Raw genomic sequence first — 18984 nt, forward strand, 5'->3', positions numbered from 1 at the left:
GTTAGGAGACAGAGTGGAAAGTGATAAGAAAGTGATAAGGTGCCAGCCATTCAGCTCCCAACTGTCATTTTTCAAACACAGCCTGTGAGATGACAGTTGGGAGCTGATTGGCTGGCACCTTATCACTTTCTTATCACTTTCCACTCTGTCTCCTAACACTGCTTAGTAAATAGACCCCTATGCATAGTGACTGACTGACCCAGCTCCGGCCACTAGGAGTGACAACTATGCCTAGTGACTGGCCCACCTCCGGCCACCAGAGGTAGCTATGCTCCCCAGCAGTAACCGGCACACCTCCGGTCACCACCAGTGCCTCCTATCCCCCACCACCATCTGCAGCGGCTGCCGGTCGGATTCGGGCTGTGCTGTGCTCAGTGTGCTGTGATGATGATGTCAACGGAGGGGATGGAGGACATTACTGCACCAATCGCAGCTGCTGCGCGCTGAGACCTCGTCATCGGCAGCCAATAACGGCGCGGCCCCGGCCTGCAGCCTGACCTACCCCGGCCAGCCCAGTCACCTTCCGCTGCCTTGTTGTTGTTGATAGTGACGGCCTGGCGCTGCTGTGTCTCTGGGTAGGGAGCTGTGACAGGGACAGGAGGGGACCGGGGGACGCGGGCGGGGCGGAGGGTGGCCCCGGAGAAGGATGGCTGCGCAGGGCGCAGAGAAAAACCCCAACAAGAAAAAAACCGAAAAGAAATTCGCTGCCCGAGAGGAAGCCAAACTGCTGGCGAGTTTCATGGGAGTGATGAATATCATGCGCAAACAGGTAACTGCACCAGGTCTCTGCCTGGCACCCCGCTCTCAGCCTGCAGCCTGATTTCCTGTTGTGCCCTGCCTGTGCCAGGCTTCCCTGCAGTACTATGCTGCTCTGCACTATGCTGTGCCAGGGTGCCCCGTCTGTGGCAGGCTGCCCTGTACCTCGCTGTGCCTGTCTGTGCCAGGATACCTGACTCTGCTGTGCCCTGCCTGTGATGTGCCATGTCTGTGCCAGGCTGCCCTGTACCATGCCATCTGTGCCAGGCTGCCCTGCACCTCGCTGTGCCCTGTCTGTGCCAGGCTGCCTGACACCCTGCGGTGCCAAGCTTCCCTGCAGTACCATGGTGCCCTGCACTATGCCCTGTCTGTGCCAGGTTGCTCTGCACCCCACGGTTATCTGTCTGAGTTAGGCTCCCTGACGCCATGCCTGGGTGCCAGACACCACGCAGTGCTCTGATTGTGCCATGCTGTCTGATACCCCGCTGTGCCAGGCTGCCTTGTACCTGCACATGACTGTATAATCTGTGTCTTGGGAAATGCCCCCTGTTTTTGTCCACCTCTGTCATGTTTTGCATTATGGTCAAAGCATCATGGGCTCTCGCTGCTCCTCACCTCCTGAAACTCTCTCCCTCTTCCTATCAGACTCTCCACCAATTTTCAAACAGGCTCTCAAGACCCACGTTTTCATCAAAGCCTTCCAGCTCTCATCCTAACCTGCTGCTCCATGCTCCTTGCTCACTGTCTCTCCACTCTGTGTCACCCCTGTCTGTCTGCCCCCTCCTTTAGACTGTAAGCTCTCACGAGCAGGGCCCTCTTTCCGGTATTCAATCGGGAAACCGGCTGACGTAAGCCCAACAGCCGGCTTCCCGATTGCTTTATCCTGGCGAGGGTTAAATGACAGGTGTCTAAATCTAGACGCCTGCCATTTTTCTGACCCCGGGAGACCGGCGCCCGGCATCCCGATCGAAGGGATGCAAGGGGGCCGCGGGGGGAAGGGTTAGGTTTAGAGCACCCTGGGGGGACTTAGGGTTAGGTACCCCCTTCGGAGGGTTAGGCTAGGGGAAGGAGGGGTTAGGGTTAGGCACCCCCGGGGGGAGGTTAGGGTTAGGCACCACCCCCCAGGGGACTTAGGTTTAGGCAGTGGGGAAGGCAAGGTTAGGTTTAGGCACTTAGAAGTGGGGATTAGGGTTAGGCACAGGGGGGAGGTTAGGGTTAGGCACCCCTAAGGAGGGTTAGGGGGCTTAGGTTAGACTAGTTTCTAATTACCTAGGGACGATCAGGATTTCCAGCGCTGTCGGGCTGCTGCTGCCGCCGGGATCTCTGCATCTGTCGGACTGACGTTGCTATTTCATACCGATTCCCTCTTTCATCATATGCTGTTTTTTCCCTTGCTTCTGCCACCATATCCTTCCAACTACCTGCTACAGCACCAACCTTTGTATTCTGGCACCCTGCTGCCTATTTGAGTTTTGTGACTGCTGATGCAGCAATGTTTATAAACAAATTACATGTTCTGTATTGTATGTTTTATTCCTGTATTATCTGTTCAAACTGTTTGTTATTGTACTATGTAAGGCGCTGCGGAACCCTTTGTGGCGCCATATAAATAAAGGATAATAATAATACGTAGTTCAGCAACATCTGGGAGTGTTAGCAAACTGTGGCAATCCAGATGCTGTAGAACTACAAGTGCCAGCATACCCTTCCAGACTCAAACTGTAAATCGACAACATATAGAAAGCCACACGTTTCCCAATTCCGCCTCTATCAGGATATCTGCAGTCTGCCGGTCACCCCATTCAGGATAGTCAGGACTGTCAACTTGAAATTCATTTATATATTTTGCTGACATTCTCTTTAAATAAAGTGCACCAACACCCAGTGTTTATTTACAGACTCGTCATTTTAACATGGGTAATAATCGTTACGCTTAGAGTTGTAAATTATGCATCACTGCTATTGTCAGCACTGTATCGTAATCCTTCTAATGATGGAATAGAAACTGGATACAAAAATAAAGTTTATTTAACCAATTGGTGAGAGCTAAGAATTGCAGATTACGGCTCTAAACTTCATGATAGGACATTCTCCGCCCTCCCCTCCCCTTGGACATAGCTCTCCATCATTCCCAGAACCCCTTATGTCTGTCCCCTGCTCCCATCCCAAACAACTGGTGCTGCCAATGCCAACCGTTGCTCTGCCGCCCTCCTCCCCGATCTGTTGTTTTCTTTTATTGCCAGACACCTGATGCTCTGATGTCATATATAGCATGTCCCTTGGCACCAGCTCATCCTTCTGTACTCTTCTGTCACTTTGTGCCAGTCCAAGACAGAAAGATGGAGAATGACGGTCCTGTGTATCAGTAGGTGACGACGACATCTTCCATTCAAAGGTGGTACTTTAGGACAGAAGAATGCAGTGGGGGTGGGCTGGAGAGGAGTCTTTATCATAATGGTTCAAAGGTTTAAGTAACAGCATCCAGAGGGCAAAAGGCATCAGAGTATTGTGCATTGAAATCCGTACTGTCCTAGGCCTATCTGACACACTAGTGACTTTGTATTTTGGATTGCTATGAAAGACTGACCGCATAAAAAAATCGCAGAGATCAAGCGCTACCGAAATAATGTCTATATTACTGATGGAGAGCGCGTCACTGTGCTATTCTCATGCAGTCAGAAAAACGCTCTGTTTTTGAGCTTCACAAATTCAGTAGTGTAACATAATCATATCTCTGTAGTATGTGTTATTTATTACTAATATCTTTTTTTGTTTTCTGCCTGACAAGAATTTGGTTACTTTTTCCCATCTGTGAACGTACTGATTGTTGATATCAATGAAGGACTATTGTGTAACCACCTTGTAAAATTTTTTTTAGGTACAAGACCCATTAACCAGAGCCTTGGGAACTGCAGCCATATATCTAAGGGCTCCTCTATTGCTCTTGCAGCCCCAGACAAAAAGAAAGGAGGTGTGTGCCAAGGAAGAGCAATCACAGGGCCTGATTCAGAGCCGGACGCTCTGACCAGAGCGCTCGCTCTGAATCAGGGCCCTCCTACCTAAACTTGGAGTGGCCTCTTGGACGCTCGCATAGCTGTGGGTTACCACCCACAGCTTATGCGAGCGTCCATGATGATGGTCGCGATGGTCAAGACCATCGGGCTTGCGACGAGACCCTGCGGTAGGGTCTCGTTGCCGCAAGCCCTGGAGTGATTTTGGCTCTATCAGAGCCAAAATCACTCCCACTGACATCACTAGTGATGTCAGTGGGGCTGGACCCAGACGCCTCTGTCTGGCAGCCACACCCCCGGCACGCCCACCAAAGGGGGCGTGCTGTCACTCACCATTGACAGCGCGCCCCCTTTGGTGCGAGACCCCGAGCGACGGCTACCCCGTCGCTCGCCGGGTCTCGCGCATGCGCACGACGGAGCTCCCTCCGTCGTGCGCATGCGCATTTGGGTACCATCGACCCGCTTGCTAGCGCCCTGCGCTCGCGAGCGGGTCTGAATGAGACCCACAATTCGCAAATTGCAACTTGAAATTTGTTCTCCTGCTCGCACACTCTCTCCACCGCCATTAAAAGTTGGTGAACTAGATTGATTTGTCAGGTTTTGTGTTATAGGGCGCTGCATGTGGCAGCCAGCATGGCTCCTGCTAGCAGAAAGGGCACTGTTGGTAAAATGTTTAAAAGGGGTTTGGTGCAATTTTATATTTCACTATTTTATTATTATTAATAATAATAATAATAATAAACTTTTATTTATATGGGCTGGGTATGATATCCCGGTAGTGACCATTCCGACGGTCACAATACTGGCAGCGAAATCCCGCCGGACAAAATGCAGATGAAGTTTAGTGAGTATTCTAAGCCTTACCCTAACCATCCCCTTTGGCAGCCTAACCCTAACCGTCCCCGTCGGCAGCCTAACCCTCACCCTTGTACCTAACCCTAGTACTCGCCGTTGGGATTCGTCTGTATTTTGACCGTCGGTATTCTGCTGCCGGTATTGTGACCGTCGGGATGGTTACCGCCGGGATCCAGATTAAATCTCATTTATATATCACTAACAGAGAAATGTAATAATTGTCCACATCAGAACCAGTGGAGCTTAGAATCTAAATCCTGTGGTTTTACATATAAGATGTCCCCACTTTATATATTTAGGAGTATTGAAGGAAAACTGTTTTATATTTCTGATGTACACCTGTCACAACCCATGCAGTTCCTCTTTCCTCCCTGGGGTGTCACTCTCTGCTCGAGTTGTTGTCCAGGAACTTGTGTACAGTTTGCCAATAAGGGTGTCTGCAGTAGTCACTGCACGTGGTGGACCTACAAAGAACCGACGTCAATAAAATGTAGTTGATATATCAGTGATCGCGCTCAGCTAAAAAAAATTGTGGGTCCCAGGGACCCCTCACTTTAAAAAATTGGGGTCATACTCCACAGTTCTGGGTCCCATCACATAGTATGCTTTTGAGCTCACCATACAGCATCAGACCACCACACATGCCCTACACATACTGTACAGCATGGGAAGTCACTCATGTTACAGTACGGATAAAGCTTTAGATTACATTGTCTTGATCTCACAAGGCCAACAGGTGCAGTGCTGGGGGGTGAGGGCAAGCAGAAGTTGGAACAGTACTCGGGGCAGATAGCAGTTGGGGTAGAGGGGGTTAAGTATAAGAAGCAGAGCTGGGGGTAGAGGGGGTTAAGGGCAGACATTGCTGGGGGTAGGGAGGGGGCTGAGGGCTGGCAGCAGTTGGAACAGTGCTGTGGGCAGGTAGCAGTTGGGGTACAGGGGGTTAAGTGCAAGAAGCAGTTGGGATAGAGCTGGGGGTAGAGAGGGGGTAAGTGCAGGCAGCAGTTGGGACAGTGCTGGGGTCAGGTAACAGTTGGGGTAGAAAGGGCTGAGGGCAGGCAGCAGTTGGTGTAGAGCTGGGGGTTGAGGCAGGCAGCAGTTGGTGCAGGGAGGGTGTAGAGGGAGGGTAAGAGCATGTGGCAGTTGGGGTAAGAAGCGGGTTAAGTGTAGATAGCGGATCAGTACGGGGGGCAAGGAGGGAGTTATGAGCATGCCATGCAAGGGATAAGTATAGGTAGCTGAGGCAGTACTAGGGGGCAAGGAGGGAGTTAGGGGCATGTAGTGCTGGAGGTAGGGAGGATATAAGGGTAAATAGCAGCTGGGCTAGGAGGGGATTAGGGGCATGCAGTGCTGGGGATAGGACAGGGATAAGGGTAGATAGCAACTGGGGCAGTACTGGGGAGCAAGGAGGGAGTTAGTGACACGCAGTGCTGGGGATAAGGGTAGATAGCTGGGGCAGTACTAGGGGGCAAGGAGGGGGTTAGGGGATAAGGATAGATAGCTGGTGCAGTACGAGGGGGTTAGGGGCACGCAGTGCTGGGGATAGGGCTGGGATAAGGGTAGATAGCAGTGGAGGCAGTACTGGGGTTCAAGGAGGGAATTAGCGGCATGCAGTGCTGGGGATAAGGGTCGATAGCAGCTGGGCAGTACTGGGGGGCAAGGAGGGGGTTAGGGGCATGCAGTGCTGGGGATAGGATGGGGATAAGGGTAGATAGCTGCTGGGGCAGTACTGGGGTGCAAGGAGGGAATTAGCAGCATGCAGTGCTGGGGATAAGTGTGGATAGCAGCTGGGCAGTACTGGGGGGCAAGGAGGGAATTAGCGGCATGCAGTGCTGGGGATAAGGGTGGATAGCAGCTGGGGCAGTACTGGGGTTCAAGGAGGGAATTAGCGGCATGCAGTGCTGGGGATAAGGGTGGATAGCAGCTGGGCAGTACTGGGGGGCAAGGAGGGGGTTAGGGGCATGCAGTGCTGGGGATAGGATGGGGATAAGGGTAGATAGCTGCTGGGGCAGTACTGGGGTGCAAGGAGGGAATTAGCAGCATGCAGTGCTGGGGATAAGGGTGGATAGCAGCTGGGCAGTACTGGGGTTCAAGGAGGGAATTAGCGGCATGCAGTGCTGGGGATAAGGGTAGATAGCAGTGGAGGCAGTACTGGGGTTCAAGGAGAGAATTAGCGGCATGCAGTGCTGGGGATAAGGGTCGATAGCAGCTGGGCAGTACTGGGGGGCAAGGAGGGGGTTAGGGGCATGCAGTGCTGGGGATAGGATGGGGATAAGGGTAGATAGCTGCTGGGGCAGTACTGGGGTGCAAGGAGGGAATTAGCAGCATGCAGTGCTGGGGATAAGGGTGGATAGCAGCTGGGCAGTACTGGGGGGCAAGGAGGGAATTAGCGGCATGCAGTGCTGGGGATAAGGGTGGATAGCAGCTGGGGCAGTACTGGGGTTCAAGGAGGGAATTAGCGGCATGCAGTGCTGGGGATAAGGGTGGATAGCAGCTGGGCAGTACTGGGGGGCAAGGAGGGGGTTAGGGGCATGCAGTGTTGGGGATAGGATGGGGATAAGGGTAGATAGCTGCTGGGGCAGTACTGGGGTTCAAGGAGGGAATTAGCGGCATGCAGTGCTGGGGATAAGGGTGGATAGCAGCTGGGCAGTACTGGGGGGCAAGGAGGGGGTTAGGGGCATGCAGTGCTGGGGATAAGGGTGGATAGCAGCTGGGCAGTACTGGGGGGCAAGGAGGGGGTTAGGGGCATGCAGTGCTGGGGATAGGACGGGGATAAGGGTAGATAGCTGCTGGGGCAGTACTGGGGTGCAAGGAGGGAATTAGCGGCATGCAGTGCTGGAGATAAGGGTGGATAGCAGCTAGACAGTACTGGGGGAAAAGGAGGGATTTAGGGGCACACAGTGCTGGGGATAAGGGTAGATAGCAGCTGGCGCAGTACTGGGGGGTAAGGAGGATTTAAGGGCACAGAGTTCTTGGGATAGGACGGGGATAAGGGTATATAGCAGCTATGCATGTGCCACATTGATTAATTGCAGAGTGTTAGCCGTTAGCCTCCGTGGCACCCACAGCCCCCACCCTATTTGTATTCTTATATGAACTGCACCAAAAGACACCCCCGCCCGCCTTCCCTCATGCCTGCCACTCGCTTATTAACACTTACTTTGTTCTAGGTCAGAGAATTGAGGAATGTGTAGAGTGACACCTGTTCTACTTCTACTCAGTTCATGTAGCCACCTGTTTAACGCCAGAGCTACCTTCATGCCAGGTGTGCCAGCCTTCTATGCTGCCAGATTGCTTGGGTCGCCTTCATACTTGATACTCTGAAGCTGTCTGTCGCTGTAGCGCCGAGTGCCGGTTCCCGTAGCTGCTGCATCTAGGAAGGGCGCCAAAGGGCTGGCTCCTCCTCTACTTTAATAGTCCTCCCTGCCACTGGGCCAGGAAGACATCGATCAATTTACAAGTAGCCAATCCCGGTGGATCGCATCCCCCGGGGACCCACCCCTTTTGAAAAAGTGAGTCCCCGTGTCCACTTCCGAGTAAAATACGTGCTATAGTTCGTATTTGTGATCACTGTCTATTTGCTGTCAACTTTTGTCTACATAGTGTATATGAAAAAGCACCGTCAGAAGGAATCCATTTTACCTGGGATATTATCTAAGAGTATTCCATCTAAAGCTGGCTACACATTATAGCAATTTTCTTAGCGTTCTGCTAACCGATACAATTTTACTGCCAGTGAAAGCTCCTGATATCGGGGCTACACACTAGACGATACTGTATATTGGCTTATTTGTCGTTTTGAGGTGAATCGGAATGACATATCATCCAGTGTGTACGCACTATTGCGCTCCCCCGTGCGTCATTCATCGTATCCTCAGATTGGCCTGCAGCGCAGGCCAATCTGAAGATTCGGTGGACGACACCATGCTTCTGGATGCGGCGGGGGAACAATATATATCGGGCGCTCGTACACAAGATTGTGCAGTGTGTACGGGCCACCCGATATATTGTTCAGTCACTGGGTACACACATTGTCTAGTGTGTACCCAGCTTAAGTGATTATTTTTTTTTTTGTATAAACCAGCCAATTGCCACAGTGATTTTGCATATGTACACCCAAAGAATGATGACATAAACAAAAACATATTGTAGGAAATCGGGTCAGATTATCAGGAATGCCTACACCCTACATAACATTATTACATCGTGGCTGACCTATATCAGAAATTCTTAACGATCAAATAATAATCGGAATCGGACATTTCTGTAGATCCATCATGTCTACACACTACTCAAAAATCGTATCGATCTGCAGATAACTGACCGGCCCAATACTCCCTTTTAGAGACAATTTGCATAAATGTGTTGGGTTCATGACACCTGTAATACACTAACCTGCATATAACATATGTATCATCTTTTGCATTAGTAAAGATGTTCATTCTTCTACTTATATGACAATTACCTGAAAGTGCACCATTTAAGAGATTGTTGGCATTTATTTGTTGGATACACGATATGCTGGGCTGTATCAATACACAGTAAGTATTTGTTGGATACACAATATATGCTGGGGTGTATCGATACACAGTAAGTATTTGTTGGATACACAATATGCTGGGGTGTATCAATATGCAGTAAGTATTTTTGGATACGCAATATATGCTGGGGCGTATCAATACACAGTAAGTATTGGATACACAATATATGCTGGGGTGTATCGATACACAGTAAGTATTTGTTGGATACACAATATGCTGGGGTGTATCAATATGCAGTAAGTATTTTTGGATACGCAATATATGCTGGGGCATATCAATACACAGTAAAGGTGCATACACACACAACGATTTTTTTGAACGATTTAACTATTACGACATCGTTCAAAAAAATTTTCAGTGTAAAACGATGGACGATTATCGTCCATGCGTGTTCACGATTGTCGATTGTAGTTCAGTCAGACTGGCCAACTGAACGATTTTCCTTAGAAGTTGCAACATTTTTCCTTCAAAACACAGAAAATCGTTTATTATGTAAAGTAAAGCCAACTACTTTGTAAAACGATTTTCGTTCACTTTTTCAAGGGAAAAACTGAACGAAAATCGTTCATTACTTACATCGTTGTGTGTACGCACCTTTTAGTATTTGTTGGATACACGATATGCTGGGGTGTATCAATACACAGTAAGTATTTGTTGGATACATAATATATGCTGGGGTGTATGAATATACGCAGTAAGTATTGTTGGATACACAATGTATGCTGGGCTGTATCAATATGCACTTAGTATTTGTTGGATACACAATATGTTGGGGATTTTCAACCCACAGTAAATTATATGGTCTATCTGTATTATCTTTGGTAGATTAGATCTAAGGCCCTGATTCAGAGCCGGACGTTCTGACCAGAGCGCTCGCTCTGAATCAGGGCCCACCTCCATTAATATGGAGTGTCCTCCTGGACGCTCGTATAGCTGTGGGTCACCACCCACAGCATATATGAGCGTGCAAATTGATGGTCGCGATGGTCTTGACCATCGCGACCATCGGAACTGCGAGTAAAAGCCTGCAGTTGGGTTTCTCAACCGCAAGGCCAGGAGTGATTTTGGCTCTATCAGAGCCAAAATCACTCCCACTGACATCACTAGTGACATCACTAGTGATGTCAGTGGGGCCGGCTTCAGACGGTAGGCGTTCCCTTGGGAACGCCTCTGTCTGGCAGGCACGCCCCCGGCACGCCCACCAAAGGGGGCGTGCTGTCAGTCACCATCGACAGCACGCCCCCTTTGATGAGACACTCCGAGCGAAGGAAAGTCCTTCGCTCGTCGGGTCTCGCGCATGCGCATGACGGAGCTCCCTCCGTCGTGCGCATGCGCAGTGGGGAACATCGACCCACTTGCGAGCGTACTGCCGCTCGCGAGTGGGTCTGAATGACCCCCTAAGTACAGTCCTGAGCCTGTTACCTACCAGTACCACTACTATACACAGTACTAGGAATCCACGATATTTTAAGCAATCCAGTACTGTAAACATCTTATATACTTCTGCCCTATTATATGTAATTAAATTTATGACTAGTTAAAGATATATAAAATTAACTTTTTCTTTAAAATAAATATTAGTGTCTCTTAACTAATTTTGGGCATTATCCTGTTCTACTTTACTAACTTTTCCAGTATTCTATTGATAATTCTGGGGAATATTTTTTTGGTTTATGTTGTCTGTATTGGTTGGGTGGATATATTTCTCACGTCCTACAATTTAGGCAGCAGTCAGTATAGTTTGCTTATACAAGAACTTAGGGAGTGCAGCTCCAGATTTTTTAGGTGTTTAATAGTAATATTAACATAATGTGATATTTCATTACTAAACTATTAAAAGATAAGTCCTAATAACATGAAATCTCTCATCATATGAGAAGGTTGCCCCACAAAGGGGTACATTTTCAGCCCCACTAAGATTATTTTGTAGTTTTGACCACCAAAACACTAACTCTCTCTCTCTCTCTCTCTCTCTCTATATATATATATATATATATATATATATATATATATATATATATATATATATAGTAGAACGAATGATAATTATTATTATTTTTTTTAATGGATGAAGGTGTTATGGCTTAGGGATCATAGTAACACATTTTTTTTTAATTTGCAGTGAAGACCGTTATTACTTGTCATTGCATTGTTAAAGCTGTACTATATCATCAATCACCGTTATCTAATCGTGCTATTTATGTTACCTTGAGTATGTCACGATTTGGATACTAATCTATTTTTGTCCTTTTACAACTTTTCAGCAAGGAACAATTTTTCCTTCCAACTAATGCTGGGCATACACTACCAGATAAAATGTCTGTCAGACCGACAGACATTTTATCTGGCCGGCTGCCAGCCGCAGATGTCGCCGGCATACACTGTGAGATTTGTCTCCCAGTGTATTCGGCAGACATCCGCGCTCCGCCCCCAGGGGGAGGAGACATTTCCCTGTTCCTTCCGTAGGAAGAACACAGGAAATGTCTGTCTGTCGGCTGCGCTGGGCATACACTGCCCGATGCGGCCAACAGTTTACCGGGAAATATCGCATCGGACGGGCATGCTGGACAATCCAGCATGCCCGACCGAGCAATTTTTAACCCTCGGTCGCCCCCCCACATGCTACAATTATCGTGGCGATCCGCCGATATCGGGCGGATCGTCCCGATAATTGTAGCGTGTATGGCCAGCATTACACTTGCAAATCAGCCGCATATCACCCGTATTAAAAATGTATGAAACTAAATAGATATAAGGTGTAAAACATAAATATATCCTGAGCTAGATGGAAGCTTGTGGAGGACAGAAGGATAATTTAGGTGTAGCACTGAGCTGGTGTAGTATTTGATCCCAGCATCACAAATGCCTGCTCACAATGTATTATTAAACCTCAGTGATTGGACTGAATCTTCCATTAATAATCAGGATGGGCAAGAAGAGGACTATGCCCAACTCCAAAGAGAGTCCTGTTGGTGACCTTTGTTATATAATTGTTATATTGTTATATAATAATAACGGAGTAGCATTGTGACTACTTTAATAGTAGTGATGCAATTAAACATTGTCTGTTTCCTCATTACCCATATTCGCCCTCCATAGAAACCCACAACACTCTCACCCTCTAGATAAACCACACCCCCACATTTAAGGAAGAGCGCACCTATCTCCCCGTTTCACATGTTGTATAATAATAAAGCCTTTTGGCTTTATAAAATGTGACAGAAGAGAACGGACACGTCTCTCTTATTGTGTATTTCCCATGTTCTGGATTCACAATTTTCTTCTTACAGGTGTATTCGTTTTGTCTAATATCTCCTTTTACTCAGACATGTCTGTATTTTCATTGTAGAAAACCTTATGTGATGTCATTCTTATGGTGCAAGATCGAAAAATCCCAGCTCACCGTGTTGTTTTGGCTGCTGCAAGTCATTTTTTTAATCTTATGTTTACCAGTAAGTGTCCTTCCGCTGCAACGTGCTCATCAGTACTGATTGTATATGTGGGACTGATAAGTGTTGGGACAAGAGAGTGGTCGTGTGCAGTATCGAATACACTATTCTATAATATCATATATCGTATCTTCTCATCTGCACACACTGGCTCATGAAATAAATGTTCTCTTTCTTGGGAATTTACATCACAGTTTGAGTGACTGTTTTCCATTGGTTTGTGTTAGTTTTAATTTCCCTGCTTTTCCTTATCGGTATTCCTGCCCAGTCGTATTAAACCAAGCATGGCATTTATACCGTGGTACATAATAAGCTTTCCCTGTACACGAAGAGTCTGGGAAAAGATACCATCTGGTGTTCTGTGAAATACAAGCAGCTGCCACTGAGAAACCTACTTGAAGTGCCCATTGTTTTCCCTTTCTCTCGCATGAATTTAAAAACATGGTTTTACATATGCAAATCTTTTAAATCTTCCTTTTTTTATACAGCAAACATGATTGAATCAAAGTCCTTTGAAGTAGAGCTGAAAGACGCGGAACCTGACATTATAGAGCAGCTAGTGGAGTTTGCCTACACTGCCAGGTACTGACCATGCCTACTGCGCTGCTCATGTCTCCTTGTCATTGTATGATCAGTAAGATGTATGAGCATGGATGTTGTGAGATAAATAAAATCCAGCACATATTGCTGTGCACCGTGTTAGCTTATGGTGCATTTTAAATAATATTGACTTATGTCTAGGCTCTACCATCGATGGTCTCCAACCATCAGAAGGAAACCATTGTTGGATGATAACTGCCCACAGTCCAATGTTTTTCTGCCATCGATGGTGCAGCATCGGTGGTACGACATTGATGGCAAAAAAACACTGGCCCTCAGCCGTAGACTTTTGAAGGTTGCAGTACCGTCACTGGTCATCCCTTGTTATGTAATTTCAGGGCCTTAACTAGGTGTGCGCGATTGGTGTGGCCACACAGAACGTAGAGCCCTGTGGGCGGCACCGATGCTCGCGCACGGCTCCTGCATCTGGCTAGTACGATGCCTTGGACTGCACCCAGCAGCTGTAATCTCTGCAGCAGTGCCGCCTGGAGCATCCATACAACTGCCCTTACAGCCTCCTGGAGCATCCTGAGGATGCTCCAGACATTGCTGTAATTCTGTTTGTAGTCCCGCCCCCTGTGTAATGTCATACAGGGGGGCGGGGTCTGCATAGGGCGTCACGAGCCATAGGTCCGGTTCTGTGTCATTTATTTCCTACGAAGAAAAAATCTTATTCTTTTGTTTGTTAAACAATTCCCAAATAATGATGGTATATCTGACATAGGCCCTGATTCAGAGCCGGACGCAAGTGGCTGCTCGTTCGCTCCGAGCGATGTTTGCCCAACTGCGCATGCGTACGGATCGTTATACGCATGCGCAAACCACTCAGTGCGGCCGAAATTCATGTGCTCGCAAAATAGCGAATGCCTGATAATTTGAGTGACAGAAAGAGGCGTATGTGGGTGGTAACAGGGGAAGGTGCTTGAAAACGGGGAGTGGAGATCCGATTGCAGGCGTGCTTAAAGGTCAAAACGGGCGTTTTATGGGTGTGCATATTTAAAACAGCAGCGTCATTGACCACGTCACTGGGTTCTTTTATAGCCAGAACTGCTCGCAAACTTGTGGTAGCAAAAACCAACCACAAGAATAGCGAGCAGTTCATACCCTGGTCGATGTACTCGATTAATCTAATAAATAGCGGACATGACGTAGGATGCGAGCGGCCAGGGGGCGTATTTTTCAAAAAAACTAACGCAAGTTTTGTTCGCTCGTTCAGACCTAGAGGCGTGAACAGACCACAAACAGCGAACGGTTTATTTGAATAGCCACCCCTTGTTTTAGAACGAACGACCGCAAATAGCGAGTGGCTCTGAATGAGGGCCTTAATTAACATGGATCTTGTTCAGAAGAACAGTCTGAAACGAAGTGTAATTATATGCTATTAAAAATACAATTGATGTTTGTTAGAAAAGACTTGAACAAAGCAACATAATCCATATTTGAATGTTTTTATGTTTTATAACTGATGTGAACTGTAGTTTATACAGTACACTGTTTTATGACGATTATTATATTTCACCTCAGTTTCAATATTTAATAAGTTATTTATTTACTAGCTGCATGTAACTGAGGAAATAATTATATAAACAGTTATTATAATGATATTTTTTAAGTTGCATTAACATAAATGTCTATGTACTATGAAATGTTTAATATACTTTGTAAAACAGTAATAATAAGCTCTTATAAATCATAGAGCACTGCATATATTAATTCACATATGTTTCAATGAAAAGAAGATGCTGAACATATAAGCACAATTGTTAAGTTGTAATGTTAATCTTTACTGTATGTAAACTTAAGCAATTCCTGATTTCCTCCCTATCTATACTTGTGTCTAATTAATCTACACAGGTGTAATTAGACTGTTCATTTGGAGGCCTGTATGATAACTTTACTATAGCACAACACATTGTTGTGAAATGTAGCTTTTGGTATCATTGCCTTGAAATGTATTTGTAAGATAATTGCTTTTAGTATTCCTATGGTCATTTATAATTACACAGGGTATAGGTACTCATGTTTGTCTAGCCCTTGCACCAGTCTTCAGAGCGGGCAAGCCTGTTAACCTGCTCTCTTAACTTTGCCTAAATGCCAAAGCCCTGTTACAACTCGGTTACACCCCTTCAGCTGTAAGCGGAGATCCAACTGAGCTGTGTGTGATTCTGCATTGGCCAAAAACTAGGAAGATAAAAAGGCAAAACGAAAATACGTTCAGCTCTGCATAAGCCCCAATGTCTTCTAGTGCTCTATTCAATAAAAGTGCGCTCACCCGCGGGGTGACTCAGGTTGGTGCGAGCAATTGTCACTGCTGCCTTCTGATTGATTCGGTCTCCTTCACATTACACTCGTTAAAACAATGTGCAAGGCAACTTGCGCCAACGGACTGCCTACCCCCCCCCCCCCCCCCGAACATAAGAACTGCTGGTTTAGCTTTATATTATAATGACTATCTTAGGATTTATAACTACGAGGGTTGATTGAAAAGTAATGAGACTGCCTCAGTTTTTCTGTCACATTGGAAGATGTGGCAACGCTATTCTGGTTATTGTGATACTCATACATCCACGTGTCTGAACCTGCGGTTGGACTGCCGTAGTCGCCTGTGTTTGGTCACAGCGAGAGAAAGATCTTCGTACGTTTCGTCATGGCGGATGAGGAAGACGTGTCTGTGAGATGTCAGAGATGTGTGATTGAATTTTGTGTTAAACTTGGAAATTAAACTCATGAAATGTTACGGCAATCGTACAGCGGCGAAACAATTAGTATTTTGGTGGTGGAAGCACTTCAAAGAGGGTAATACACTAGTGAAGCACGTTCTGGGAGATCATCCACTGCAGTTACAGATGTCAACATTGCCAAAGCTACAGAGATGTTGCAAAATGACAGAAGGTAACTTTAGGTGAACTTTTGGCTTCACTTGGCATCTCATTCCAACGGGTTCAGTGTATTGTGACAAAGGAACTGAGAATGCATCGTGTGTGTGCCAGGTGGGTACCCAGAAATCTCACAGAAGAGCAGATGCGACGACGAGTTGAATCGTGAAAGAACACCTTTGGAATATCGGAGTGGATACCCGATATCCTGAGATCGATTGTGACGTGTGACAAATCGTGGACTCGTCATTATGATCCGGAATCCAAACAACAGTCCAGTGTATGGAAACATTTCCACTTTTTCCAAGTTTAACACAAACTTCAATCACACATCTCTGACGTAATGTCACCGACACGTCTTCCTCATGCGTCATGACGAAACGTACGAAGATCTTACACTCGCTGTGACCAAACAAAGAAGACTACGGCAGTCCAACTGCAGGTTCAGACACATCGATGTATGAGCTCCACAATAACCAGCATAGCTTTGCCACGTCTACCCATGGGACAGAAAATCAGAGGCAGTCTCATTACTTTTCAATCAGCCCTCGTATGTACTGAAATCATAAATTACATTATCTTTCTACTTCAGGGTCCATAGGGTATCCACAGGATACCTTGGGGTATAGGTGTGACGTCAGTCGCTGGGCACCATAGAGTTAAGCTTTTCAGCCTCCCAGGATGCACTAGGGTCCCCCTCCTATACCCCGCCCCCGAGCCAAGGCACCTCAGTTTAGTTTGGTGCCCGGCCGGCGTCGGGTGCACCTGTCGGAGTGGGGGGCTGGAAGAGCCCCTGAAGCTTTCTTCAGTGCAGCTGTGGCTGCACATCTGGATGTACAGCATGGACAGTCAGTCCTGACGTCCATGCTGTCTTCCCTACACCCCCGCCGGTACCAGAACGCCGGTACCGATCCGGGGATGCTGGTGAGCATCTGGGGTCACAGCTAGCGGTGACCCCAGATGTTCCGGACCATGGCCGGATCCAAGGGGGACAAAGGTAAGCAGCGGGGTCCCGCGGTGGGTCCCCGCTGGTCACATGGTCCTAAGTCCCCAGGCAGGGGGCTCCCTGGGGACAGGCTGCAGCGTGGAGCCAGGCGACCAACCTGCGCTTTCCACTACCCCCTGGGACAGCGGACCGCAGCAGAGCGGTAGCGCTGTGGCGTCCCAGGGGTTAAATGCATGCCAGGGGAGCGCGCCTTCCCTGTCTCACAGCCGGCGCCTCCCCCGCTGCACACAACCCTCTCTGCATGCTGCCGACTGGTCCTGTGGCAGCGCTCCTCCCCCAGGCCAGCCTCCTCTCTGCTCCTCGGCGGCCATCTTCTCCAGAACGCATGGTGAACGCTGCTGGAAGCGCTGGACGGAAGCATCGTGGTCTGGGTCCCCCCGCATACCTCTCCTCCGCTGTGGCTCAGGTCTGTGTATGCAGCGCTGTGTCCTACCAGGCCCTGTGTCTGTGTAGTTGAGTGATCAGCGCTGTTAGTGCAGGAATTGTTATTTCTCTGCATTGTATGTGACTGTGCTAGCGCTGCCTGTAACTTTTCTTCTCTAAACTGTCAGCTTTATTACTGTCCCTGTTCTTCTGCTAAAGCCCTTGCGGTGCGGTGCTGCAGGGTGGTCTCTCGCCTATTTAATACTTAATTGGTGAGAGAGGTCACATACGTGGTGCCATCATGTCTGAAAGTGATTTTCCCCTCCGGCTACAGTGTACCACGTGCAAAGTACCGTTAGCGGAGGGGGAGGGTAGCGCGGAGGGCCTTTGCCGGCAGTGTTTGTCCATGGAGCGGCCTATTACGGTTACAGCACCGGTACAGGAGCCGCCCTGGGCTTGTTTCGCTCAGGCGTTAACAGCTTTAGTGGGCCAGTTAGCTCCGCAGCCCGCGTTTACTCCGATGGGTTTGTCCCAGCAGTCTGTGGTGTCGTCACCCATGCAGGGGTTCCCACGACAATTGGTGGTACCCCACAGTCTCCCTATTTCCCCGCTCCCGGGTTCTCAGGAGCCAGCGTGGGTTAACTCCCTGACGAGTTCTGTACAGCACTTGTCGGATGTGTTGCAAGGGGAGTCTGTGATGCGGCCTCATAAAAGGCCGGTGGCGTCTCTGTCCGCTCCTTATGAGGATGACGAAGGGACGTCTGATGATTGGGAGATTCTGGATCCTTACGATCAGGAACCTCTCCATACTAAGGACGCTGATGCTAAGTCCAAAGTATATATTCCTGGACTTATTCGGGCGGTCCGCACAGCCTTGGTGATTGAGGACAAAGTTCCCCCAGCGGCTAAATCTAAGTATGCCTTTTTCAAAGATGTGAAGGGCGATGCCACAGTCTTTCCTCTTTCGGGTCAGTTGGTGGACCATTTAGAGGAGGCGTGGAAACAACCTGGCAAAAGATACCAGCCGCAGAGACGCCTGGCGGTGGCTTATCCGTTCGCGGATAATTATTTTGCTAAGTGGGAATCCCCTCCACAGGTGGATTCTCACGTGACCCGTCTTGTCCGTAGTGCCACATTGCCGATGCCATCCATGTCCTCCCTTAGGGATGCTACGGACCGCAAGGTAGAAATCTGCCTGAAGTCCGCTTATTCCCTTGCAGGGGGGGCAGCACGGCCGGCTATGGCCATTTGCTGGGTTGCCAGAGCGATGGAGCGCTGGGCGGATTCATTAGAGGCTTCTTTTGAATCCGACTGTCCGGCCGAACAGGCGGAGTTGATTGGCAATCTCCGTGATTCGGCCACCTACATCAACGAGGCGGCTCTAGACATTAGTACTCTGGTGTCTAGAATTTCTTCAGCAGCGGTAGCTGCTCGTCGCACCTTGTGGCTGCGATCCTGGAAGGCGGACGCAGATTCCAAGAAAGGTCTGGAAGCGTTGCCGTTTACCGGAGAAGTTCTCTTCGGTCCGGA

General features: G+C 48.2%; 1 protein-coding gene across 2 annotated transcripts in view; it reads left to right on the forward strand.

The window, feature by feature from the left end:
* Nucleotides 1-267: 267 nt before the first annotated feature.
* KLHL7 (kelch like family member 7) overlaps nucleotides 268-18984 on the forward strand; it is a 33338-nt gene continuing 14621 nt past the window's right edge. Inside the window, exons 1-3 of one of the 2 annotated variants that reach the window (XM_088457342.1) lie at nucleotides 268-769; nucleotides 12510-12612; nucleotides 13098-13191. In XM_088457342.1, the coding sequence (XP_088313468.1) occupies nucleotides 647-769; nucleotides 12510-12612; nucleotides 13098-13191 (320 nt within the window). In that variant the 5' untranslated portion in view covers nucleotides 268-646. Of the gene's footprint in view, nucleotides 770-7876; nucleotides 8132-12509; nucleotides 12613-13097; nucleotides 13192-18984 lie in introns of those variants that run through there. The other variant, XM_088457343.1, reaches the window with a different exon arrangement.

This window comes from Taudactylus pleione, unplaced genomic scaffold (genome assembly GCF_031769625.1).
Source record: "Taudactylus pleione unplaced genomic scaffold, aTauple2 ptg000758l, whole genome shotgun sequence".
Classification (NCBI taxonomy): Eukaryota; Metazoa; Chordata; class Amphibia; order Anura; family Myobatrachidae; genus Taudactylus; species Taudactylus pleione.